At 42.0% G+C, this 24968-nt stretch overlaps 1 protein-coding gene across 1 annotated transcript in view; it reads left to right on the top strand.

Moving 5' to 3' along the window:
- Positions 1-273: 273 nt before the first annotated feature.
- Positions 274-24968, top strand: part of SH3GL2 (SH3 domain containing GRB2 like 2, endophilin A1) — a 193518-nt gene continuing 168823 nt past the window's right edge. The window contains exon 1 of the mRNA XM_039319422.1: positions 274-814. Within this exon, the coding sequence (XP_039175356.1) occupies positions 770-814 (45 nt within the window). The 5' untranslated portion in view covers positions 274-769. The remainder of the gene's footprint in view (positions 815-24968) is intronic.

Raw genomic sequence — 24968 nt, 5'->3', positions numbered from 1 at the left:
GCTGGTTGGGTTTGCACAATACTGCATACCCATAAATCAGCAGTTCATAACACTGAAAGAACTAAGCATCTAGCTACCAAACAAGATGCATATTTTTTAATAGTTATGTATTATTCCAAGCCCACTAAAATCACGGCCGTTACTATTCGCACTCTGTCAAAACCAACGCCATAATTTCCCAGCTTTGAGGATGTCACAGAGTCCTTGTCCGAATAGCATTGCCTTATCCTGCTCTTTTAACTCTTCAGTTTCTTCCGGAAAAACTTCCAATGACTTGGAAGCCAAGCGAGGGTGTGCAGACGAGCAAGTTTTCCCCATCTTGAAACTGACTAGCCAAGATTGCGAAGAACCCAAGACTCGATGGGCAGGGGCCGAAACGAATCTTCCTTGGCCTTGGGCAACCACTTCATCAATATGACATAAAGGATAATACGCTTGCTCGCCTAAGTCTACTTCCATAGTGACGTGGGGGGAGGGGGGAGAGGAGGAAGAAGACGCCTACAAGACGTTTTCCTCCTCCGCTCCCACCGGGAAAGCCGGGCAGAGAAGGGCTGAAAAGTGGGGCGCCTTTCCCTTTAAGAGGACGAGTTCCCACGATTTGACGTCAGGGTGTTTCTGCACCACAACCGGGATCTGATAACCCGTCGGGGAAGGTGGGGGGGGGGGTGAGAGAGGCAGCAAGGGCGACCGAGCAGAGCCAGGAGAGGGCAAGAAGCATCCCCGGCCGCCCGCAGCTCTCACGGCCGTTCCTCCTGCCGCAGCAGCAACCATGTCCGTGGCGGGCTTGAAGAAACAGTTCCACAAAGCGACGCAGGTAGGGCGTCGGAACCGGGGTTTCTCGAAGGAGATTCCGGGCTGGGGGGGGTGGAGTAGAGGGGGGGAAGGATGCGTGTTGACTCTTCTCGGCAGACCAGCTTTCCCGAGCTGGAGCAAGAGCCGCGGGGGGCCTCTAGGGGGCGCTGCGCTTTGCCTTCGGCGCCCGGGCCCGATGGGGTCGGTGGGTGGAAGCGGGGGCTACAATTGACCTCATTTTTTCCCCCTCCCCTTCCAACCTCCGGAGGGAGAAGAGACCCACCAGATGCCGCCTCGTAAAAGAGACGGGCTAGGAAGGCGGCGGGGGGGGGGGAAGCGGGGAGAGAAAGGGACGCGCGATTTTGTGCAGCCTCTTTTGAGCACTTCTGCAGGATACTCCGTGAAATGTTGCACCGTTCTCGCCCTTCACCCCCCCCCCAAACTCATCCCTGGGGATTGCAGTAGAGAGGGAGGGAGGGAGAGAACGTCTTGACTAGAATTTGGGCCGCCGAACCTGCGGCGAAGAGACTCCCCGTTGGAGACGCTTTCCCTGCGGGGAGACGAAAAGGCAGCGCGCGCTCTCTTGCATGCCGTCTGACCCGCTTTGATGTTCTTTCGAACGCGCTGAGCCCTGAGCTCCTCTCTCTCTCTCTGCCCCCCCTCCCTCTCCCCACCACCGAGCCTCCCTGAGGGACAGTTTGGCCCCTGCAAAGCGCGGGAGATGCCTGTTTCTGCCCCCCCCCCCGCTCAGTTGCAGCCTTTGGCGGAGGGAAGGGCGCGGGGAGGGGGGAAGGAAAGGGAGCGAAGTCCGGCGAGTGAGCTGAGGTGACAACGTGCCGGGCTCTGATTAATGGTCCCGGTGCTTTCTGGTTGGCTCGCTGGGCCTCGGTTTATGTAAACCTCTTTATCCTGCGGAGTATCCTCTCTAGGCCTGGATCTTGGCCTCCTCGGATAGAGGAAGAGCTGAGCTAAAATGAGGTCCAGGGGTAAATGGAGCTTTGAATTCAAACACCTTAACATCGCCAAGGAGTGTTTAATTTGCGCTGGGAGCCTCAAGACAAGCATGAAACCTTTGATTTGTATTTTTTATGTTTGCTTGGTGGATAATGGGCAATGAGCTCGGTGTTGATAACTAGAAGAATTCCTGCCTGAGAGAAAGATTAGTCTGTTAAATTAGTCTGCGAGAGTAGAGGACAATCTTAACTCTTTTTTTTTTTTTTTGGTTTTGGAGAAAAAGGTTTTTAAAAATTGACCTTGTCCATTGATCTGCGCCTGCCACTGGTTGTTGGTGGTTAAAAATAGATGAAATAATGCACACAGAGAGCACGTATGCCATTTTTGGAGAGAGAAAAAAATCTAGGGATTATGTTCAGTGATATTTAGGTTACACAGATGTGAATTCTAATTCCACTGGATTGGCTCACTGATTGATTTGCAGAACTGCAGTGTGTGTGGAGAGCTTGCTTTGTTTTTGATGTTTCACTTCACAAACACATTTGGTAATCGTAGATGTAAATCAAGGGTAGGAAAGCTAAGTAAATTCCATAATTGTGGGAACTTTGACCTAAATTCTATAAAGACCACAATTTTTTTGTGAACCATTAGAGCATAAAACTGTTTAAAGCGTCTTCTAACAGATCATCTTAGAGGATGGTTAGTGCCTCTATACTATAGTTTGTAAAACTTCATAGCCCTGCACTCTTTTGTCCAATAAGCAGGAGAAATAGACCTATGCTGACTAGTGGAACTGTCCTACTCACACATTTTCTATTTCTAAAAGTATGTTCTTTGGAATGTTTTTATCAGTTTGAAAATCACACAAGACTCATTTCATACATCAAAGAGAGGCCTTCACGGTATGACTAGTTTATGGGATGAAGCAGGAGGGCGTTTGTGGTGTTAAAAGTTGAAATTGGTACTTTAAACTTCAGTTATGCCTTCTGATTTGTCTGATTTGTTCTGAAGGTAACAAAAGGAAATGAAAATCATCCACATGCATGTATGATGCACTAATTGTAATATTTTGCTTTATCATTTCTATCTAATCAGTCCAGTGAAAGCTGTTAATTTGTTGAGAAGAGGGAAGCAATGTTTTTCAGGTAGTCCTCGATTTACAACAGTTCATTTAGTAAACGAAGTTACAACAGTGCTGGAAAAAGTGATGTATGAATGATTTTCACACAGCCATTGAAGGATTCCCAAGGTTACCTGATCAAAATTTGGACAATTGGCAACTGACTCGTATTTATGACAGTTGCAATGTCCTGGGATCACATGATCACTTTTTGCAACTGACAAGCGAAATAAATGGGGAAACCAGATTCACTTAACAACTGTGTTACTAACTTAACAACTGCAGTTACTCACTTAATAAATGTGGTGAGAAAGGTCATAAAATGGGGCAAAACTCACTTAACAAATGTCTCATCTAGCATCAGAAATTTTGGGATCAATTTTGGTCGCAAGTCGAGGACTACCTGTAATTCCATCAGTAACAAAAATCCTGTGAGTTGATGTGTTTGGTTTATACGAAGAGAGGATATATCTCCTTACAAAGTTTACCATGTCTGATTCCATTTCAAGTATGTGCCATTACAGTCATGCTCTAAATACAGTGAATAAAAAGCAATCCTGAGTAGTCTTTCTGAGTAATCTATAGTCTTATGGCCCTTAATAGGTAAGCATAAATACTTGTTCTGAAGAAAACTTAACACGGTGTTTATCATTATTTTGAACAATGCGAACATATTTTTAGAAATATGCAAAGCTAAATGCAAAAACCTCAGAAATCTTAGCTAAAATATATTTTTTGAACCTCTTTGCATTTTTTTGTTCTGATTTACAATGAAATTGGCTCAGTTTCCTTGAAATGCTTCTAGCTAGAGTTGAGCAGATGAGTTTGGTGGTTCCTTGTCCTTCGTTCACCTCTTCAGTCGATTATGACTCTGAAATAACATAATCTGGTAAGTCTAAGGTCCATATATGTTTCTTATACTTTCCATCAGCTGCATAAGATAAAAGCTACCCATTCTTCAAGAATTTTGGTATTAAAAATATCTTGTGTTGATATGCTTGATAAATCTTAATGTTGCCATAAGTGCCACAATTTTTAAACAAATGGTGTAACAAAAGAGAGTTGGGAGCCCAATGAGAAACTCATAATGATTGGCAGATAAATAATTGGGTGATACTTTCTGATTTCCTGCCTGAGCAGAAAGTTGGATTAGAAAGATCTCCAAGGTCCCTTCCAATTCTGTTATTCTTTTAATAGGAGTTTAATAATCAGTTTCTTAGTCCCTTTGTTTTCAATTTCAGTAGTATTTTAGTTCAGTTGCCCTCCAACTGAAGAAGTTCAGGACACCAGCAGAACATGAGTAGTCACATCTAGGACATGATCAGAAAATAACTCCATTGCAGCAGTTCACTGCAGAGGTGGTACTGTATTGGTCCTCTCCGTTACATAAGCAATGTTAGGTAGGATGAAAACTGAATGCTGTGTGATGGGAAGTAGCTTTTGATGTAACTTAAAAGTTATTTTTCCTGCATACTTGGGAAAGAAGCTTCCAGAATTTTCAGTAGTCGGTACATGCAGGTTTATATGTGCCACTTTTGTTCCTAGTTTCTTAAATGGCATATTTTTATTCCTATAGTTGAAAGATTTTTCCAAGTCTATGTGGACATAGCTGAGTTAGAAAGCTGATAGGTGTTACTGGTGTACCTGTTTTCCTCCTCCTTTTTTTTTTTTTTTTTTTTTTTGCTTTTTCTGCTGATAAAGGAACAAGTCACAGGTTAAGATTAATCCCTTAAATTTTGAGAGAGGCTTAAGATATCCCTACTGGGAATAAGGGTAATTCAGTTCCTAATGAGTAAGATTTAAGGTTTGTAAATCAATTTAGCAAGTGCTGAGGTTACAGCTGAGAGGAAAAGGTTTTGAGATTTACACAGCTGTGAAGTGTTGAAGTTAATGAAGCTGCTTTTGGTGAAGATGGTTGAGGAAAATTATGGGACAAAATGTGAAATTTCTGCAAAGGTCCTGAAGATAAAGTGCAGAGGCTAAAAGTGTTGTCCTTAATCATTACATGTGGTGATAAAGGCTACTGAGGGTCACTTTGCATCAAACCTAACTAATATGGCCAGTAGTGAAGAACGATAAAATTGCAGTCTTCATAACAATGGAAGGTCACATTCTGACCATTTATGGTGTAGTAAGAACACATGCATCAGTTTAGCCGATTACTATAGTGTTTGTCTGATTATTTGACTTTTTCACTTAGTTGGTATCTCCCATCTGTCACCTACTAGATAACCCTTCTGTGTAATATTTCAGCTATCAGTTCTTTCAAAGTATTGCCTGTGTTAGAATATTCATCTTTGGAAATGTTAAGACTAACATGGCTTACTTCAGAATGTCAACAGAAAAATCAATCTACATCTAAACCATCTAAACATGGGAATCCTACTGCTCATTTATCTTAACGATCAAATTGGATGCACTATAAAGATTGTGTCTATTTGGAGAGGCCTGAATTTTTATTTTTGTATAATTCTTTTTTATTTTTTAGCAAAGAAAGATGGAAGGAAATCTTTCTGACATTGCAATATTTAAATATGAATATTAACTTTGTGGCCCTAGACAAAGAGTGGACAATCTGGAGGCTATATGTGACTGCCAGTCCAAATTGCAGACTTGAAATTCAGTGGTCAAAATGCATAGATCTCAGTGGTGTAGTTTTGGTTTTTTGAGGATTTTAAGGTTTGGGATGAAATTGTTTACCTCATAGAGGTCTACAGTTTCCATTTGCATTTATAATCACCTAGAAACCTGGGGCAAATGGGTCAACCCTTTCTGGTGTCGTCATTAGAAGCTTCAGAGTGTCTCCTGCTGTCATCTAGAGCAGTGGTTCTCAACCTTTCTAATGCCGCGACCCCATAATACAGTTCCCCATGTTGTGGTGACCCCCAACCCACTTATACATCACTGGGTGCCAGGGGCGTGGCCAAAGAAAAGGAAAAAAATGGCGGACAGCCTTGTTTGGCGACCCCCGTGAAATGGTCGTTCGACCCCAAATGGGGTCCCGACCCACAGGTTGAGAACCACTGATCTAGAGGGTTAGGTAAAGTGAGGACCCAAATCCTTCAAACATTGCCTGTCCCTGATCTATATCCATAGTTCGATTTATATCATAATTACCAACCATCTGGTAAAGTCAAAGGTTTTTTAAATGATAATCATGCATATAATAAAACATGTAAGTACAACATCTTTCTACTTTTCAGCTAATACCACTGAGCACTGAAAATTGGTTTATTAAAATTTCTACTAATCTTCATCAATCCATTTGCAATTTCAGATCCTCTGTTAAAAATTCCTCTGGATTAAAATTACAGAATTTTAACAAAGGTCTTTTATACACCACTTATATATCCATATATGCAACATTGATATATCTTAATTGATTTTTCTTCCTGCATCGCCTATTCATCTTCAGGATTTCTGGCTTTGGTGTGATTTTTCATCAACACAGTATCTTGGTTTATTTTAATACTTTGATGATGCAAATCAATCATGTAATGACAAACTTCATTTCTAATCTCCTAAGTTTTGGAGTCATGAAATTAAAAAAAAAAGTACCGTATGTGTTGGAGTTTACTGTGGATTTCACTGCATTCTATTGTAAACAATAAAATTCAAGATTATTATTTTTGCTGACAGATTTTAAAGGAACTTGAACTAATTTGTATCTATTTTGGCATACTTTTTCACTCAAGGCTATGGCATGCAAGTTCCATTTCATACCACAAAAGCAAAAAAGTTATACTTGCTTGTTTCCTGGTGGCTTAATTCTGCAAGAAGGTAGCTCTGTTCTGTGAATCTTATTCCAGGTTTGAGCATTGAGTCAGATTTAACTAATTTTTGAATGATAGATGGGTTCATTTCCACAATTCCAGACCAGACCCCTGAACCTGATCAAAGGCTCCCTGCTATGTAAGAATATGAAGTTCCATACGAAAATATATTTCCTCTTAAATCTTGTTGAATTCAGGCATCTGTTGGTGAACAACTTCTATCACAAGTCTCTGATAGTTCCCTGTTTCATTTCCAAGTAAACTCACATTGTTGGAGAACCTGGAAATAAGGGGAAAAAGACAGGGCCTTGTAGACCTCCCTTTATCCAGATGAACATATGTAGGGGTATCAATTCCTGTTAATATTTTTTGTAACTTTTGGCAAATTAGTGAATTGGACATAAAACAACAATACTGATCTTTCATTAAATATAGGGAGCTTCAAATCGGCTAAAAGTAAGCATTTCTTCACTTATAGCATAGTTTATCTGTGACGCTTATTGCCATGAAATTAGGTTTGATAGCTATCCATTTAAATAGTTGGAGAAGGATTAATTAATCTCTAATTAATTAATGGAGATTAATTTATTAATGGTTGGATGGCTGTTAATTATCACTCAAAGCAAATGATAAATCTTGGAATTGTAGGAATTGGTGGAGGAGAAGAGTCTATATTTGTGAATTCCTTAAATGCTTTTGGTTACCCCTCTGAAATATGCTAATTGGGTTGATCCAGCTGATGTCTCCTTATTTAGTATGGTTGCTAAAACAAATAAAAAGTACGTCTGAACATCCTGGGGACTAGGGAGCACCAGAAAGACCCGTTTTGTGTGTGTGTGTGTGTGTGTGTTTTTAATTTAGAAAAACAGCCCATCACTGTATAAATGATGGGGAAACTGCATAATCTTGTAGAAAGTTATAGAAAGATGTTGAAAATTACTTACTCAGCTTTGGAGTATGTGTGTCTGTGCACATTGCCATTATAATATAATCTGTTGGATTTGGGAGTTCAAACTAGTAACCATTGCTCTATCTTCCATATCAGCTTTTTAATAGGGTCTGTTTCATGCTATAGTTTTTCTACTTTTGTCATTAAATTGTGTGAAAATTGCCTAGAGGAAACATATTTTAATTTTTCACAGGATTACAATTTATAATCAAAAATACAAAGCTTCTTGACCTTTCAGTCTCTGCCAATCCTGTGTTTAAACTTTAAGTATGATGACACAAATACTTCTCCATCTGACATGCTAACAAATGCCTGAAATCCTAGCCAGTTTACTATGAAATTGAACAGGTTTTTGAGCATTTTGCAAAGTGCATGATTCTTTAGACGATGAAAAGGGGAAATCTGGATATGCCAGAGCTTGTAAAGGTTTTTCCTCTAAGAACTACATTTGTCTTGATAGAGGTTGCGATTTACATTTCCTTTGTAACTAAACTAATCCAAGCATCCAGACTAATAATCTCCTTGTTTGTCCCTTTCAAACATGGGAGTTACTGAAATATTTAACATGGGTGCATTATGGATTCACATTAAAGAACTGCCACTTCTGTTTTCATGCAGAGATAAGTTCTTACACTGTTATTTGCCATACAAAAGTTAGAGAGTGGTTGGATTAAGACACTAATGAATTAGAATTATGGGATCCATATTGGTTAACTTGAGTGTGCATTAACTGATGAGTCATTCTGTATTGCCAATCTGTTCTTGAATTTCTAAGCTTGTGCTGATATTGTGGCTTCTAAATCATGATTTATGGCTGTAGGCAGGCTTACATATATACGAATTTGAATTTTACTGTTGTGTATGGTACAGTGGTGGGTTACTTAAAAGAGTATTGTTAAACTAATGAAAGCTTAGTACATTGTACATACCCAGCTACTGTTTCATCTTTGATAGAAAGCTGATTCCTATGACAAATATGCTATGGGATTAGTTGCTATCATTTGATGCCTGTTTATTCCATCGCTATTCAGCAAAAAGAAATTTCAAATATTCCTTTAACTTATCTATTAAGTATATTGATATTCAGATATAAATGTCTTGTTATGCAATTTGATTTTTATGATAAATACAGTATATCTTATGGATACTATTAGGTTCACACCACATGCTATCTAGATTAAAGTTGGGTTGAATAATTTGTGGTGTGTACAATTATCAAAAAACATATAAACCCCTTTGGTGTACCCAGAAAGTTTTACATATTTTTGTGACTGATTGTTGTCAGGGGTTTATGTAAGCCCTGCTAAATAGTCCTTCTGCTATTTTATAAATAGAAAATCTATGTGATCGCGAGGAGTCAAAAATGACTTGATGGCATGTAATCAGTCACTGCTAAATAAAGGGAATTTATGAGAACAACGGATTGCAAAGTGTAATGCTTATTATAATTAAATGAAACCAACATCGATTGTTTTTTATTTTACATATCAACAGTGAAAAAAATAATAATTATACCCAACCCAAGTTCAGTCCATTCATTTAACTCCATTTTCTTGAGGTCTTCATGAAACTAGGCTGATTTGGGCCAGCCTACATTATATTTCAGATCGTTTGTTCCTCTCACTGAAGGTGTTTTTTTCAAAAGGCAACTGGACTTTATTTTTTGCTTGAAGACATTTTGCTTCTCATCCAAGAAGCTTCTTCAGTTCAGACTGAATGGTGGGGAACAGAAGTGAGACTGACACCCTTCAGTCTGGAGCAGATTACAAATCAAGTTCTAACGCTCTTGGGTTCTTCCAGTCTACTGTCAGAGACATAGCCTTTGGGTGGCAAAAACTGTGGAGAACAGAGCCCCACTGTAAAGTAGCTAGAACTTCATTCAAGGGCATCTTTGCCCTTTGAGTAATGCTTGAATCTACAGGGTTTTAACTGCCTCTTGCAGCCAGGGGGTTAGATGCTTCAGCAGCTTGCTTTTTTCAGAGCAGAAGTCACACATGGAAATTGCTGTTCCATAATTTCCCATGAAGCCATGAATTGTGTTTGACAGATGTGCAGTTATTCTTTTTTTTTTTTAATATTTGGGATTTACATTACCATGTTGCCTTTAGAGTTGGCAGTCATTATCTGTACAACACTTTCCCTTGCATTTATCTTGTCCTAAATATGGCTCTGAGAATTTGTTTTTCCTCTCTTGATAAGCTGTTTGCTCTTTCCTCTGCTGTTTGGGGCAACTTCCCCCAACACCAGCCTCCCCGCCATGTGTCTGGAGACAGACTCTGAATGCTGGAATTCAATTAAAACTTCCCTGTGGGCCTCTCAAGCATTCCCTGTTTCTCTTTGTTGCAAACCTGTAGAGTTAACAAGCAGTAGAATGATGCCGCACACTCTGCTCCCACAGCTCTGAGTATGATTATTTATTGAGTGCTTCCAGCCTGCATGATGAATACATTATTCTCAGACAAAGAAGGCAGCCTAATTTAAAATGGATAGTTGATAATGATATTGAATTTCTTAAATGGCAGGTTGGCATACCAGCAGTTGCCTCTCATTAAAAGCATCAGTCTGTGTGTGGGCGAATGTTACGATAAAACCACGGTGTGATTTTTTTCTGACATTTTCTTGCCATGCTACAATTTACGGTTATGCTACAATTCTATTGTAATTCAAATGCATTCGTCTTCTGTGGCTGTTTTCAAAATATATGTACGTTTGCTATTCTTTAAGTAGAAAAATACATTGTAAATATGGTGGCAGTGATTGCAAATTGACACACTGGAAACAGTCTATTCTGAGTAGTAAATAAATAGATCTATTAGATAAGGCAACTATTCAAGGCAATTAACACCAGTAAGTTCACATTTAATGACACATTTGATGAAATAAGTGCAACTAAGCCATTCTACCGTAGATCAAATCCTGCAGACCCAATGTCATTGGGTGTAATATTTTACAATGAAGAGGACTTATTCCAGAATAACTTTTCCAGCTGAATTGAACTACTGGGATCCATAATGCAGAGTCAGCCTGTTAATTGTTTGCAATATTAAGAAACAATTCAAAATTCTGTCCCTCTCTCTATTTTGGCTTTTCAATCTAATTTATGAATGTTTCCAAAATCCCAATATGATGCATATCTGTCTCATTTTTACCACCCCTATTGCTTTCGCTTTTGTTCTATATTTAGAACTGAGGCAGCATTAATAAATAGGAAGTTATTCTAAGCAAACATGAAATTGCTTCTATTCTGGTTTCAGTCTTTAAAAATCAATTTCCAATCAAAGATACGTAGCTGCTGCTTTTGAAATTACAAAAGGTTAAACAAAACCTGAGATTTAAGAAATAGTCAAGAAACTGGAACTCAAGAACCAATTGGTTAAGTACCCAGAAGTGATCCAAAGGACACTGGTTGTAGTACGCAGGAAGCCTGGGAACGGAGCTGTGAGAATACTATTCCTCAACTTATGACCACAATTGCAACTGGAATTTCTGTTGCTAAACAAAATAATTAAGTGAGTCACAACTTCTTTGCCACAGTAGTTAATCAAACCACTGCAGTGGTTAAATGAATCACAAGGTAATTAAATGAATCTGGCTTCCCCTATTGACTGCTGGTTGGAAGCCAGCTGGGAAGGTGCAGATGTGATCACAAGGCATGGGATATTGCAGCCATTGTAAATACATGCTGGTTGCCAAATGCCTGATTTTTGATGACGGTGGAGATGCTGCAACACTCAGAAATGTGAGGACCAGTTGTGAGCAACTTTTTTCAGTGCCATTGTAACTTCAGGCACTTGTTAAATGAATGGTTATAAGTCAAGGACTATCTGGAAGAAAAGTAAATCAAATAAAGGACATTGAGAGAAGTAGATAAGAAAATGTCCAAGAATAAAACCAAAAGTATGGGGTATAATAATGAGGAACATATGCATTGTGTTGGGAGGCATTCATAGGCTGTATTGAAAGGATAGAAAGTGGGAAGGTCATTCCAGTTAAGCAATTCAGCTGCTAAATAAGTAAGTACATATTTCAGTGGAACCAGTCTTTAGAATACTGTAGATTTCTGAAGGGCAGGAAATAGATGATTCCATCCAATACACACTGCTTAATTAAGGGAAACACAGCTTGAAGCAACTTCGAAGAAACTGAATGTAATTATTTTAAACTTTTATATTTAAAATGGAAAGCCTTGGGGAGTGTATATCATCCATGTTGCGTAATAGAAACTGTATTAAAAACTGCAGTAGAGCTACTAAAATGCAATACTATAGACTACGCCAAAGCAGGCACCACAGTCTCAAATGCCACACTTTACACAAGACATTAGATAATTGTGCAATTGCAGTGGATATTAACTAGATCACAGGTTTATGTTCATTGTTTGATGACTGCAAAGTCAAGGGTAGTCATGAGCTTTTCTCAGTGAACTAGGCAAGTTTATCCAGGTAAACAAAGGATGTTTGCCCAGATGAAGCATTTAATTCTCCATTGCATCTAATTAAGATTAAGTAAGAGCCATGGTGACACAGTGGTTAGAAGGCAGTATTGCAGGCTAATTCTGCCAACTGCCAGCAATGCGATCCTGACCAGCTCAAGCTTGGCTCACTCTTCTATCCTTCTGAAGTCAGTAAAATGAGGGCCCAGATTGTAATATGCTGACTTTGTAAACCAGTTAGAGAGGGCTGTAAAGCACTCTGAAGCAGTATATAAGTCTAAGTGCTATTGCCATCTACTACTTTTTAATACAAAGTGATACGCTACATGGCCACACCTGCTAATCCCAAATGAGCCACCTGTCATTTGTTAAACTGTGTCGTTTCCTAGCCATAAAAGTCTGTTTTAAAAACTCCACAGCTTCTAGATCTCCATGCTATGTCAGCTGACACCACCAATAAATGCAAAAAAAGCCCTTGAAAATTAACACTTTAACAATGATGAGATCACACAGTTAGCATTCCATTTTGCTTCAAACCACTGTCTTAATGGAATGCCGTGAATATAGCGCCTCACTACCACATTTTTTAATGTATGTATGTATGTATGTATGTATTTGTTTATTTTATTTATTTATTTATTTATTAAATTTGTATAACCACCCATTTCACCAAAAGTGATTCTGGGCAGTGTATAACAATCTGATAAAACCAGCAAATATGAAAACAACAGCTGTAAAGTAATATAAGAATCTATATTAAGAAATAAAAAACAAATACGGTAGTACATTCGCTAGTAAATAGTAAATCATATTTATAATAGAGAAAGCCTTAGTTACAAAGGAATTGATTGTAAATTATGCTATTCCAATGCTTAAGTCAGTGTCCGTTCTTATACAAATATCTAAGAGAAACTGTCTGACCCATAGTTTTTGATTGATTGATTGAGTGCCATCAAATCATTGTTGGCTCTTAGCAGTCGCAAAGATAGATTTTCTCTGTGGTGATCTCTCCCTAACCCTGGTCCTTCAGTAGTTCCAGTGCTGCTGCTGCAGCTGGCTCTATCCATCTTGCTGTTGCTCTTCATCTTTTTCTTTTCCCAGCCTTCTCCAGAAGACTACCTTCACATAATATTTTCATAGTCAATTTAGTTATTTTTGAACAGGTTATGTTTGCTAAAAAGCCCGATTTCCCCCTCTCCCCCATGTAACATGGGTGCAGCACTATGGTAATTGTGCAGTTCAGTAAATAGGCACATAGAATACTTACCAATTGTGTGCATTAAGGCTGTACATAAACCACCCAGAATCACATGTGTGAGATGGGCGTCCATATAAATTTGACAAGTAAATTTATGCTGTTTAGTTTTGGACACTGAAGCAAAAAAGTGATTTTACGCTATGAGGTTGCAGAATTGTCATCAGCCTGGGTCGATCAGCACCATGGACAGTGGCCAGCATAGTTTGCTTTTTGCCTTCTAATCAGTCTGACTGCAAAAATCACCTGTTAATTCAGAACTGAAGCTTCCTGCTTCCTAGTCCAGTGCCTTTACCACTAGACCGAACTGGCTCTAATATGTTAAAAATGAAGTTTGGAAACAGTTACAGAAAATAATGTTTCTCTTATTCTTAACTTGCTAATGCAAGACAATATGGAATGATTCTGTCTATGTATACACTTGTTGGTTGGCCGAAACAGATGGAATTTGTATTGAAAGCAAGGGCTGCACGTTATGATAAATGAGATAGATTCTGTTGCTTCTTAGACTAAGAGCATAAATTAAGGAAGTCACATATGCATATTTAAAATGCATCTGGGAAATGGTTGTATTCTTCAAAATGTGTGCCTACTGCATTTATATCCAAAAATGTTACTTATGCAGGAGCAATTCTCTTAGCAGCTCATAGATCTAAAGACAACTTATAAAGTTTCAAAAGGACCCAAGTAGTAAGTGTGCCTAAATGTTGCTAAGCCTTTCCTTGCTGTTTTACATTTAGTTTTGAATGTATGCACAAATATGACGTAGCCATATTATCGACTTGTCTTCTTTTCTTTCAAAATCTTCCTAAAATCTGAAAGATGTCTCTAAGTATTCCTCTTTAAGCGTATACATTTCAGGTATTTAGCATTCAAAATTGGAGTATGATGGGCTTGTCTCTTACCAACTTCTTCAATTTGATACTATGTGACCATGCTGGACTTCAGTTCCTATAACCTCAGCTAGCATAGGAAGGCAGCTTTATTTTAATACCTTTGGTACCTTTATTTGTAATACCAAGAAGTAGGGATGTATGGTCCCAAATGGAAGCTATTAATTAATCTTAAGTTGCATGATAATTTTTTTCAGCTGTTCAAGTGACAACGTAGACCATTCTTCCCACTCCACCTCCAGATTTTGTATTTGACAATTACTAGTAGTAATTCTGTTTTCTCCAGCAGTTGTAGTTTTCAGTTATCTTTGCTTTCTCTTTCCTCTGTTTAACAGAATAATTGTGTACTTCTTTGCAGGGGAATTATACAAGATTAACCTTCCGGCTTGGAGTCAGGGAAAATAAAGCAAATCAGTGTATCTGACAAGTTTGGGAAGTGTACCTCTACAGTCAATTACAAGACTGAAGGTGACACATCACAGCAGTGTTAATTAATTAATGAAGTTGTGCCAAAATAGGCTGTTGCTCATCCCTAATACTTCATGGATAGTTAAAAAATTGAAATTCTGCAGATGAATATGAACCCAAAAAATTGACTGGATACAGTATTATCACTTGCTATGTTTGATAAATCCAGTGACCTCTGGAAAGCCTAGTTATGCAAGTAAAGTGGGACTGTTCTCAAAAAAGTTTTAACATTCTCTTAAATCTCACTGAATTTAACTGGAGAACTAGGGCACAAATGTTGCACAAAACAAATGGTGCATAATTATAATTATCCTCCTAGTTCAGAACTTTTTCGGAGTTTCCCCCAGCTCTCCAGAGCAGATTTTTTAGCAAAGGGGCAGCAAAGTTCTTTTAACATCCTGTAGAAGCTCTAAACAACATTAAGAGAGTCTCCCTTTCCTGTTGCCCACTACTCTTCTTGTGAGGGAGGTCGGGATGAGAGACAACCATTCAAATCACCCAATCAGCTCGATGAATAAGTGGAAACTTGACAATAGGTCCTCCATATTCCCACTGATCCTCTACACCAGTGCATTGCTTTTCTTAACATTCAGATAATTACTGAAATGCTGAACTCTGATGTGCATCTAGGGCTTCTGAAATTTGTGTCTGATGGTGATAGGCAGGAGTGTATCTCTGTTTCACTTTTGAGTCTAGCACAGGGGTCCCCAACCTATGGGCCACGGCCTGGTACTAGGATGGGGCCACTTCTCCGCGGGAATGGCTGGCGAGTGCGCGCACTTGTACGTGCCCCCCCATGCTAGCACTGCTGCTGTGTGGGGCCATTTGTTTATTATGATGTGTCTGAAGAGTTCTTACTAAAGTTCTGAAGTTCTTACTGTAACATAGACTTCAGTTGGGCTGCCTTGTGAGTACGCAGAACTAGAAGCAAACACTAAGCACTTCCTTCTGCCTGTCCTTGTATGAATAATTAAAATAACTCAACATATCACAGGCTATAAATAAAACAACGACATTGTATGTGATCTGTTAAGACGCAAGAAAATGGGTCATTAAAATAAGCTATTCTCACTCTTGGCAGGAATAATATTCTGGCATCCCGTTGGCTAATTATTTTCTGTGTGAATATTATATGTGAATACGATGTTGTAAAAATGCTGACATTTGCCATTATGTTGATATCATTTGCCCTTCTAAAGTTTTCCAGTGAAAAAGAAGGCAATCACTTCCTTCAGGGAGTAGGAACACTGGATGCTATTGATAGACAGAACACAGCTTCAGACATTATTTACAGGATCTTGGCCAACAACTACCAGTGATGACTGGAAGACTTTTATATCAATTTTTGAAAAACAGATATTTGAATAGATGTGCCGAAAATCTATTTTTTAATTTATTTATTTTTTAAAAACATACATTAGTTTTTTATACGCAGACATAATATAAATATAGTACATATTTAATGATTATGAATCTACCATGAAACATTGTACATTCCCCCCCCCCGACTAATAGGATCCCATAAGATATAATTTCTCTGGATCTAACATGGATAAACATTTGATGCTTGTTTACACCAACGATTCAGTTTGGTTTAGTGGTTAAGGCACCAAGCTTGAACCTGGGAGACCTCGAGTTCTAATCTCACCTTAGCCATGGCTGGCTGGCTTAGACATGGCTGGCTGGCTAAATTTGGGCCAGTCATTCTCTCAGTCCAATCCATCTCACAAAGTTGTTGTTGTGAGGAAAATAGGAAAAGGAAGGAATATTAGGTATGTTCTCTATCTTGAGTTATTTATAAAAATAATAAAGGCAAGGGAGAGGCTTCTGGGTCCTGCTCTGCGCAGTTTGGGCTGCTCTCCCTCCAGCCTCCAGGCCGCCCCTCCTACCAGGAGAGCTTTTCCCCGCCAAGAGAAAGGTAGCTGCAGATCCTGCTCTTCGGCTTGCAACATTTTCCTTGGGGAGATTCAGCTCAGACACGATAGCAGAGTTCCAGTATCTGAGGGGCTGCCACAAGGCAGAGGGGGCCAGGTTTTTCACCAGAGCACCAGAGGGAGGGACGAGAAACAATGGTTGGAAACTGATCTGAGAGAGAAGCAACCTGGAATTAAGGAGAAACTTCCTGACAGTGAGAACCATCAACCAGTGGAACAGCTTTGCCTCCAGAAATCTGGGCGCTCCATCACTGGAGATTGTTAAGAAGAGGCTAGACAGTCACTTGTCTGAGATGTTATAGGTTCTCCTGTTTGAGCAGGGGGCTGGACTAGAAGACCTCCAAGGTCCCTTCCAGTTCTATTCTATTCTACAAGATAGAAATAAATAAGATGCAGGCCCAAATACCTGTGCATGTAATATATCTAAATATTTCTTTGCCACGTTTATGGCACAGCAAACATTCCAATGAATTGTTTTGCCTTCAATATTTGCCTTCTTCGCCTATGAAAAAAGAGGCATGGATGCCCATGAGTGGGGAGAACTTTCTTCTTGGTTGCAGATAAACAATCACAGTCTCAAAATACCATGTCTTGTCCTTCCTCACTAGTCATTCATAATAAGGATTTCAGATGTTCCTTTGAGAATTAACCCATACACTGGTGTTTTTTTTTTATGACAATAGCTCTGTTTAACCAGATCTAAGAAGAGATATTCTTTAAAGAAATATTCCAATTGCACATTTCCTAAATGGGGGAAAAGGTTTATTTTGTTGAAGAAAAATAGTCTCAATATTGCTTCACATTTCCTTTTTATCTATTAAGAAATGAAAAATATGAATGTTCCGGTTTTGAAATTTCTAAACGTAATTTGTGTTCTGCACATTTACATAAATGGGAAGTTTTTGTTACTCATGGAATCATGAATAACAGGGTGTCATGTTAATCTACTTAATTATTTTTCTCTTGAGCAGGGTGAGTTATATGTTGGCTCTTAGCTATATATGGCTTTTCTCCGCTTCAGAGAAGAAACAGGAACTACAGAGTTTTAATGAAGGGAAAATATCTCTAGGATAAAAAAAATTAAATGTTGGCTGACTACAAGATTTTGTTCTGAATCGCAGAATAAAAGGGCCTATCCAAAGGTGTCTGCTTCCTTTAGCTACTTCCATATCCAGTGGCAGTAGCCGGGTTCACATAAGTCATAATGTGGTTCGTTTAGTTTTGGCTTAATGCAGGATGTAAATTCAGTCTTCACAATATAATTGATTTATCCAGGCATTGGCTTAGGATAGAAGTGAGTTCACCAAATGTAAATATAAATGAAAATATAGATTTGGTGGGATGTTGTGGCACTATGATGGGTTATGTGATATTGTGTGGTTATATGGATTATGTTCTGCTTTTATGGAAAGTTGTTATGAACTGTTGTAATGGGCTGCGAGAATAACCTTGGTAGACAGGATGATGAACCACAATCGGGAGAATAGAAGGAACAGGGATGGAGGAAGTGTCTCGGAAGAGAGAGACCCTCTCTAGAAAGTGAAGGTGGGGGAGAGAGAGAGAGAGACACTTTCAGACTTGCAAGATTCTGTTACTGCAACCTTGCAATAAAGGCAGTGTTAATATTCAGCGTTGTGGTTTCCTGTCTGGACTACCTGAAAGGACTGTCAGTCCCCTAGGATCAGCATGTATAAGATGTATTATTTAACAATGTAAATGAATTGTAATCAGCCTGCAGGGTGTTAGCCAGCCTCTTGGGATACTGAAATTATTATGGCCTTTTCTCCCACCTGCATGGCAATGGGTTGTCTAGGAAAGCCTTATTACTTCTTTTGCATATCAACTCTCCAGGTTGGGAATCATTAGTGCAAGTCCCTTAAATAGTGCCCACTGACCTCCAAAATTAAAGTAGTATAAAATTAACTCATATCTTACAAGGTAAGCAAATCTTGCAAGATACCATTTGGGGCATTTATCTATTTGTTCATTTGACATCACACAGAACTGCATAGTTCTATCTACTTTCTCAGAAGGTTGTTGCTATACGTTAAAAGGCACACGCTGTTGATATTTAGTTCTCATTTTTATATTCCATCAAAATCCAAAAATTCTCAGGTTCTTGCGCAAAAGATTGGGCTAATGTCAGAGTATGTACAATCTTACTGCTCCAATGTCTACTCTACCCATGTGTTTTACTGTTTTATTATGTTGCTAAGTCAGTGATGGTAATGAAAAATATCTATCCGCTTGATTTTGCCCAGGGGAAACATGGAATTCAGACCTGACACTGTTGATTAAAATCAGAGTGGGAAACTGTGGCTCTACTGCTACTTGTACTTTTGGTTTTTCAAACCTTTTAAATTGTAACATCAACTTAATTAAAATATCTTCAACAGCAGGACCACTGCCAAAGTAGGCATTTCTGAGCTAGAGGGACAACTGGATGTTTTGACATAACTCACACTCCCATCATCATAGTTTCATGCATTTGATTTTGTTTTTGAGAACTGGGAACTTGGGAGGTGTGGTTGAATTCATTTTCAGGACAAAGGATGATTCCAAATGCATGCTGTGCTCACATTATCCAGTGGGGAGCATGAATGGTGCACATGTTCTCACCACTTATGTTGTGTTTCTTTCTTTTTTTTTTGGTCCTCTTTGTTGGCTTGGGATAGATTAGATCAGTGGTTCTCAACCTTTTTAATGCCGCGACCCCCCAACTGGTCGTAAGTCGAGGACTACTCAACCGATCGTAAGTCGAGGACTACTCAACTGGTGCAGCACCGTTTGCAGAATGGGACTTTTGGCGGGCTCAGCAGGGCAGAGACAGCCTGGACAATTCCTATTGGCTTTTGAAAGCCAATAGAATAAAAGGGAGTAGCACAGCTAAGGAAAAGGGAAAAAAATGGCGGACTGAGTTGTTTGGCAACCCCCGTGAAATGGTCGTTCGATCCCAAATGGGGTCCTGACCCACAGGTTGAGAACCACTGGATTAGATGGCTGCAATCTGTGAATTATGCTGAGATAGAAGGGGAAGGATTCTTTTTGTTTTCTTAACGTCTCCCTCACCCAACCATCATCTTATTATCCTCATTTAATTGTATTAAAGAGATTCACAAGAGAAAAAACTTAACAAAGCTTTTACCTACCTGGCAGACTCTAGGTCAGGGGTAGGCAACCTTGGCTCTTTTATGACTCGTGGACTTCAACTCCCATGGCTGGCTCAGGAATTCTGGGAGTTGAAGTCCACGAGTCATAAAAGAGCCAAGGTTGCCTACCCCTGCTCTAGGTGATCCTGACTACATTTCCACCCATCATAGCCAGCATGGAATTGCTCTCTAAAACATCTGGAGGGACCCCAGATTGAAGAAGTTTACTTCATACACTGATTAATTTGGGAGTGAGGGTTCACACATTATCTGTATGTCTGTTCTCCAGCACTGGAGATGGATAATCCACGCAGTGGGTTGAGACTGTATTCCTGGCCAATCAGATCAGTCAGCCAAAGTTGCCACGCCCAGTCCTGGACCATGATTCTTCAGTCTTGACTGATCTGGCCATACAGAAAGACCGACAATCTTTGGCTCCTGGGCAGGTATAGTTCCTTTCCATTGGGGGGGATTTCTTCTAGTAGCTGAAATTGCTTAGTTTAAAAGTTAATTAGAGATAATTTAATTCAATGTAATTGATTACTCAAAATTGCCTGGCTAAATTGTAAGACTCAGGAAGTCACATTCCCTACAGGGGAAACCACCCCCACTTAAAAGGGGGAAATCCCTATCTCCCCTCCCTAACCCAAACCCCAACCACCTTCCAGCAGCCGGCAGCAGCCTTAAACAAACGGGGAGGCTCGGGCAACCCCTCGTGTTTAAAACAAACAAAACAAAAAGACAGAAAGGCAAGCAATTAACGAGGGAAGCGGAGGACAAAGGGGACGCATGCTGGGAGGGAGATTAATTAAGGGAAACAGCTGGCGTGCGAAGGAGCAGTTTCTTTCACTAACCAGGCTGCTCAGGATTTTTTAAACGAGGCGCCATTGTCTGCACAGCTGTGAGCACGCGCGGCTCTTTGTTACAACCCACGTGGCACAGGCAGCCTCTTTAGCACAGGCTTCTTTTAACACATGCGCAGTAGTCTCCTGGCAGCGGCGGCCATATTTTTGTCCACACAGGGGATCTAAGGCTCCATGTGAAGAATAGGTTCAGCCGCTGGAGTGAATTAATAGGCAAGCAGTACTGGGGTACTAAAGCATCTATTATTCATTCAGAGACATTCAAATCAGACACATAGCTGCGGGTTCCAGGACTTGGTGTCTTCAATCTAAAGTAAATAAGAACCTTTCATAGCTAACTGTGTTTAGTTGCCCGTACGCTTCTGGATTTAGTGGTGGGTTCCAGGCATCCCCAGTCGCGTGCCTGTCCTTACCCACCATAGTCAAGCCGGGTTCCAGGCATTCCCATTAGCGTGCCTGTTCTTATCCGTGCACAGTGACTAACTCTGACAATTTTGCAGAGTCTGCTCCTGAGTTCCAGACGCCCCCAGTAGTGCGCCTGTCCTTACTCAAAGTTGGAGCTCTCCTACTACCTGGGTCCCCCCTATCGCGGCCCAGCGTTAGTGGAGAATGGAGGAAGCAATCATTCCCTCCACTGGAGCCCCGCCTTCATCCTCTGGAGCACCTGCTTCAGAGGATTCGGAATCCTCTGCAGCCCCTAGAAAGGCTGCAAGGAAGTCATCAAAGAAGGCTGACAAACAGGCAATCAGAAGACACCAAGCCCTAGAAAAAGAGTTCGACAGAGCCCAGAAAAGGGCCAGAATTGAAAATAGGCAGAATGGGGGGATAGGTCCTGATCTACCGCTGGGTCTCCCTTCATCCCCACAGGCCATTTGGTCATTAGGGAACTCATCACAGTCCCAAACAGAGGGTGGGATAGGCGAATTCTCATCGCTCTCCCGATCCACCTCCCCACGGAGGTTACAGGAAACCCCGAGGACCATGCTAACCACAGCACCTGCAGGGTCGCAGGCAATGGTTACTCCTCCTGCATTGACGGGGGATCTGCTAGCTACCCTAATAGCGCAGGCAGTGGACCGTGCATTTGAGGCCAGGGCTCAAACTTCCAAAGCCAAGCCTCTAGGACTTAGAACGAGGCATCGGGAGGAAACGGAGGGCCATCAGGACCTCTCCTCCTTCTCAGACTCGTCGGTCTCCGAGGAAGATTACCTGGACCAGCCAGGTACGTCACAAGGGATTCAAATGTCTGAGGAAGAGGAGGACACCTCACCTCAAGGGCCATCCTTCAGCGGCCTGTTTAACCCTTCTCTTTTTGTTACCATTCTGCGCAAGGCTGAGGCCACAGCCCATCTGGGGCATGGGACACCAGCGGAGCCTGTCACAGTTGACACGGAGGCTGAGCCGACGTTCGCCGAAAAGGTAACCACTCAACACCGCATACCATGCCCGACCATGTTCCTAAACACAATAAGGAAACAGTGGGCAGCGCCAACCTCCCTACCGCTTCCTAGCAATGCGGAGAGGAAGCTATTTAACGTAGCAAGGGAGCTAGAGGGAACATTGGAGGTGCCGGTGGTGGACGAACCCATAGGTCCCCTGATATCGGACACGGCCATATCAGGAGATTTTGCTGAGGCTCTTAAAGCCGAGGACCGAAAGAGTGAGTCCAACTACAGGAGAACGCACCAGGCAATAGCTTGGGCTACCAGGGCGACTACCTCCGCGTCCTTTTTCACCAGAGCCACACTTTGTTGGCTCCGTGAGTTACAGGGCCGGGTTCCCATGGAGGATATATGCACTCACCAGGAACTCAGCAAAATGGTAGCGGCCACGGAATATGCGTCGGACGCGACACTTTTAGCGACCAGGTTTTCAGCCAAGGCAATGGCGGCAAACAACACGAGCAGGCGCATCCTCTGGCTAAAGAACTGGCAGGCGGATACCAAATCCAAGTGGAAATTGGCTTCGGCTCCGTACCAAGGGGCAAAGCTGTTTGGTGAGGCACTAACGCCATACCTGACAGAGAACAAGGACAAGCGCAAGGTCCTTAAACACATGCTTAAAAGGCAGGACAAGAGACCCGGCTCCTGGGGAAGGAAACAATCCTTTCGTACGGAAGCCAGGGTCAACTACTTTCAAAATTCCCAACCCTTCCAAGCTAGACAGGATAGGGAAAGACAGGGGGACAGACAGAACACAAGACATAGGCAAACGCAGGGAAGACGGCCCTTTCGGGGGAGCAACCGCCCCTTCCGCCGTACCAGATGACTCCCACCCAGACCTTCCCATAGGGGGCAGACTAGCAGGGTTTGCTCCCCAGTGGGAAGAGACCACCACGGACGTATGGGTCAGGAACACCATACGTCATGGTCTATCTCTAGAATTTCTCTCAAAGCCCCCGAACCGCTTCCGCCCGTGCCCCTGTCCCACAAACCCAACAAAGAGAAGGCTCATGAACGAGGCTGTTCAGCACCTTCTAAACATACGGGCCGTAGAGCCGGTGCCTATGAACCAGAGAGACCAGGGGTTTTATTCTATCCTCTTCGTGGTCCCAAAACCCTCGGGGGTTGGAGAGCCGTTCTGGATTTAAAAAGGCTAAATTTCTACATAAAATACCGCAAATTCAAAATGCAGACACTACGCTCCATCCTTGGAAGCGTAAGGAAAGGGGATTTTCTGGCATCGATCGACCTCACGGAGGCATACTTGCACATCCCTATCTCTCTGGCTCACCGCCGCTTTCTACGGTTTGCCTATAGGGGGCACCATTTTCAATACAGGGCACTTCCATTCGGCCTGTCATCAGCGCCCAGGGTGTTCACCAAGATTCTGGCGGTTCTGGCAGCACACCTAAGAAACGTACCAGTCAGAGTCCAGTGCTACCTGGACGATATTCTAATCCAGTCATCGTCCGCCCAGCAGTCTCGGGCGGACCTAAAGTTAGTGATAAAACTGCTGCAGGACCACGGCTTCTCGGTGAACTTTCCAAAGAGCCATCTAACCCCAACTACAAGAATACTCCATCTGGGAGCGGTCATAGACACAAAGGAGTGCAAGGTGTACCTATCACGGGAACGTCTCAGCAGCATAAAGAAAGCCGTAAAACAGGTAAGCCGCGGTCAGTCAGTGACGCTGGTCTGCCTCTCCCAGCTGCTAGGGAAGATGATATCGACCATAGCAATAGTTCCTTGGGCAAGGCTGCACTCAAGAGAACTGCAGTGGTTCATGCTCCCATTTCAGAGACAGCAAATCAGTGCATCCCGGAAGAGGGTAGGCATACCTCTGAGAGTACGACACTCCCTCAGGTGGTGGCTATCTTCAGCTCTCCTCAGGGGGTCCCCCTTCAGGGAACCAGACAGAGTAGTAGTCACAACGGATGCGAGCTGGGGAGGCCACTTGGGGACCAAGTGGACACAGGGCCACTGGTCAGCGGTGGATCTCCGACACAACATAAACTGGCTCGAGCTGCGGGCTATTCACCTAGCGTTAAGGCATTTTCACAGCAGCATAAAAGGCAGGCACGTACTGGTCCTGGCGGACAACGTGACAGCCAAGGCCCACATAAACCGTCAGGGGGGCACACACTCTCGCTCGCTCTCGGCCGAGGCCCTCCTACTGGGGGCCTGGGCAGAACAAAATCTGGCCTCCATAAAGGCCGACCACATATTGGGGGAGGCAAACATCCAAGCAGATCTGTTGAGCAGATCAACAATAGATCACTCGGAGTGGCAACTACACTCAAGGATCTTCAGGGAGATCTGTCACCGCTTCGGGCTTCCCCAGGTGGACCTTTTTGCCTCTCCTTCCAATGCCCACCTAACTCGCTTCTTCTCCCGATTCCCATCCAGGGGAGCAGAGCAGACGGACGCGTTACGGAGCCCATGGCCAAGGGGACTCCTGTACGCGTTTCCACCCTTACCTCTCCTTCCGGCGGTAGTACGCAAGATTCTGCGGGAAAGGGCCGAGGTAATCCTTGTGGCCCCTTATTGGCCAAGGAGACCTTGGTTCGCAGACTTGAGGAGTCTCTCCCGCACGAATCCATGGCGGATTCCTCCGGAGAGGATCTCCCTCAAGCAGGGGGAGATCTCCCACCCAGAGCCACAATGGCTACAACTAGCCGTCTGGCTCTTGAACGGTCAATTTTAGCCAAGGGGGCTTGCTCACAGGGTGTAATTAGGGTCATACAGGCATCAAGGCGCCCCTCCACGAACCGTGTCTACGAGGCCACGTGGAGAAGCTTCCAGTCATGGTGCTCTAAACAGGAATTGTTACTCGAAGGGATCACAATTCCCAAGATCCTAGAATTTTTACTAGATGGCCTAGAGAGGGACCTCTCGCCAAACACGCTGCGCAGGCAAATCGCCGCCCTCTCAACTATACTTTCTG

The sequence above is a fragment of the Crotalus tigris genome, unplaced genomic scaffold, assembly GCF_016545835.1.
Source record: "Crotalus tigris isolate CLP2741 ecotype Arizona unplaced genomic scaffold, ASM1654583v1 scf7180000023589.2044511, whole genome shotgun sequence".
Taxonomy (NCBI): Eukaryota; Metazoa; Chordata; class Lepidosauria; order Squamata; family Viperidae; genus Crotalus; species Crotalus tigris.
The sequence above is the reverse complement of the archived record's forward strand: the minus strand, read 5'-3'. Positions and strand labels throughout refer to the sequence as shown.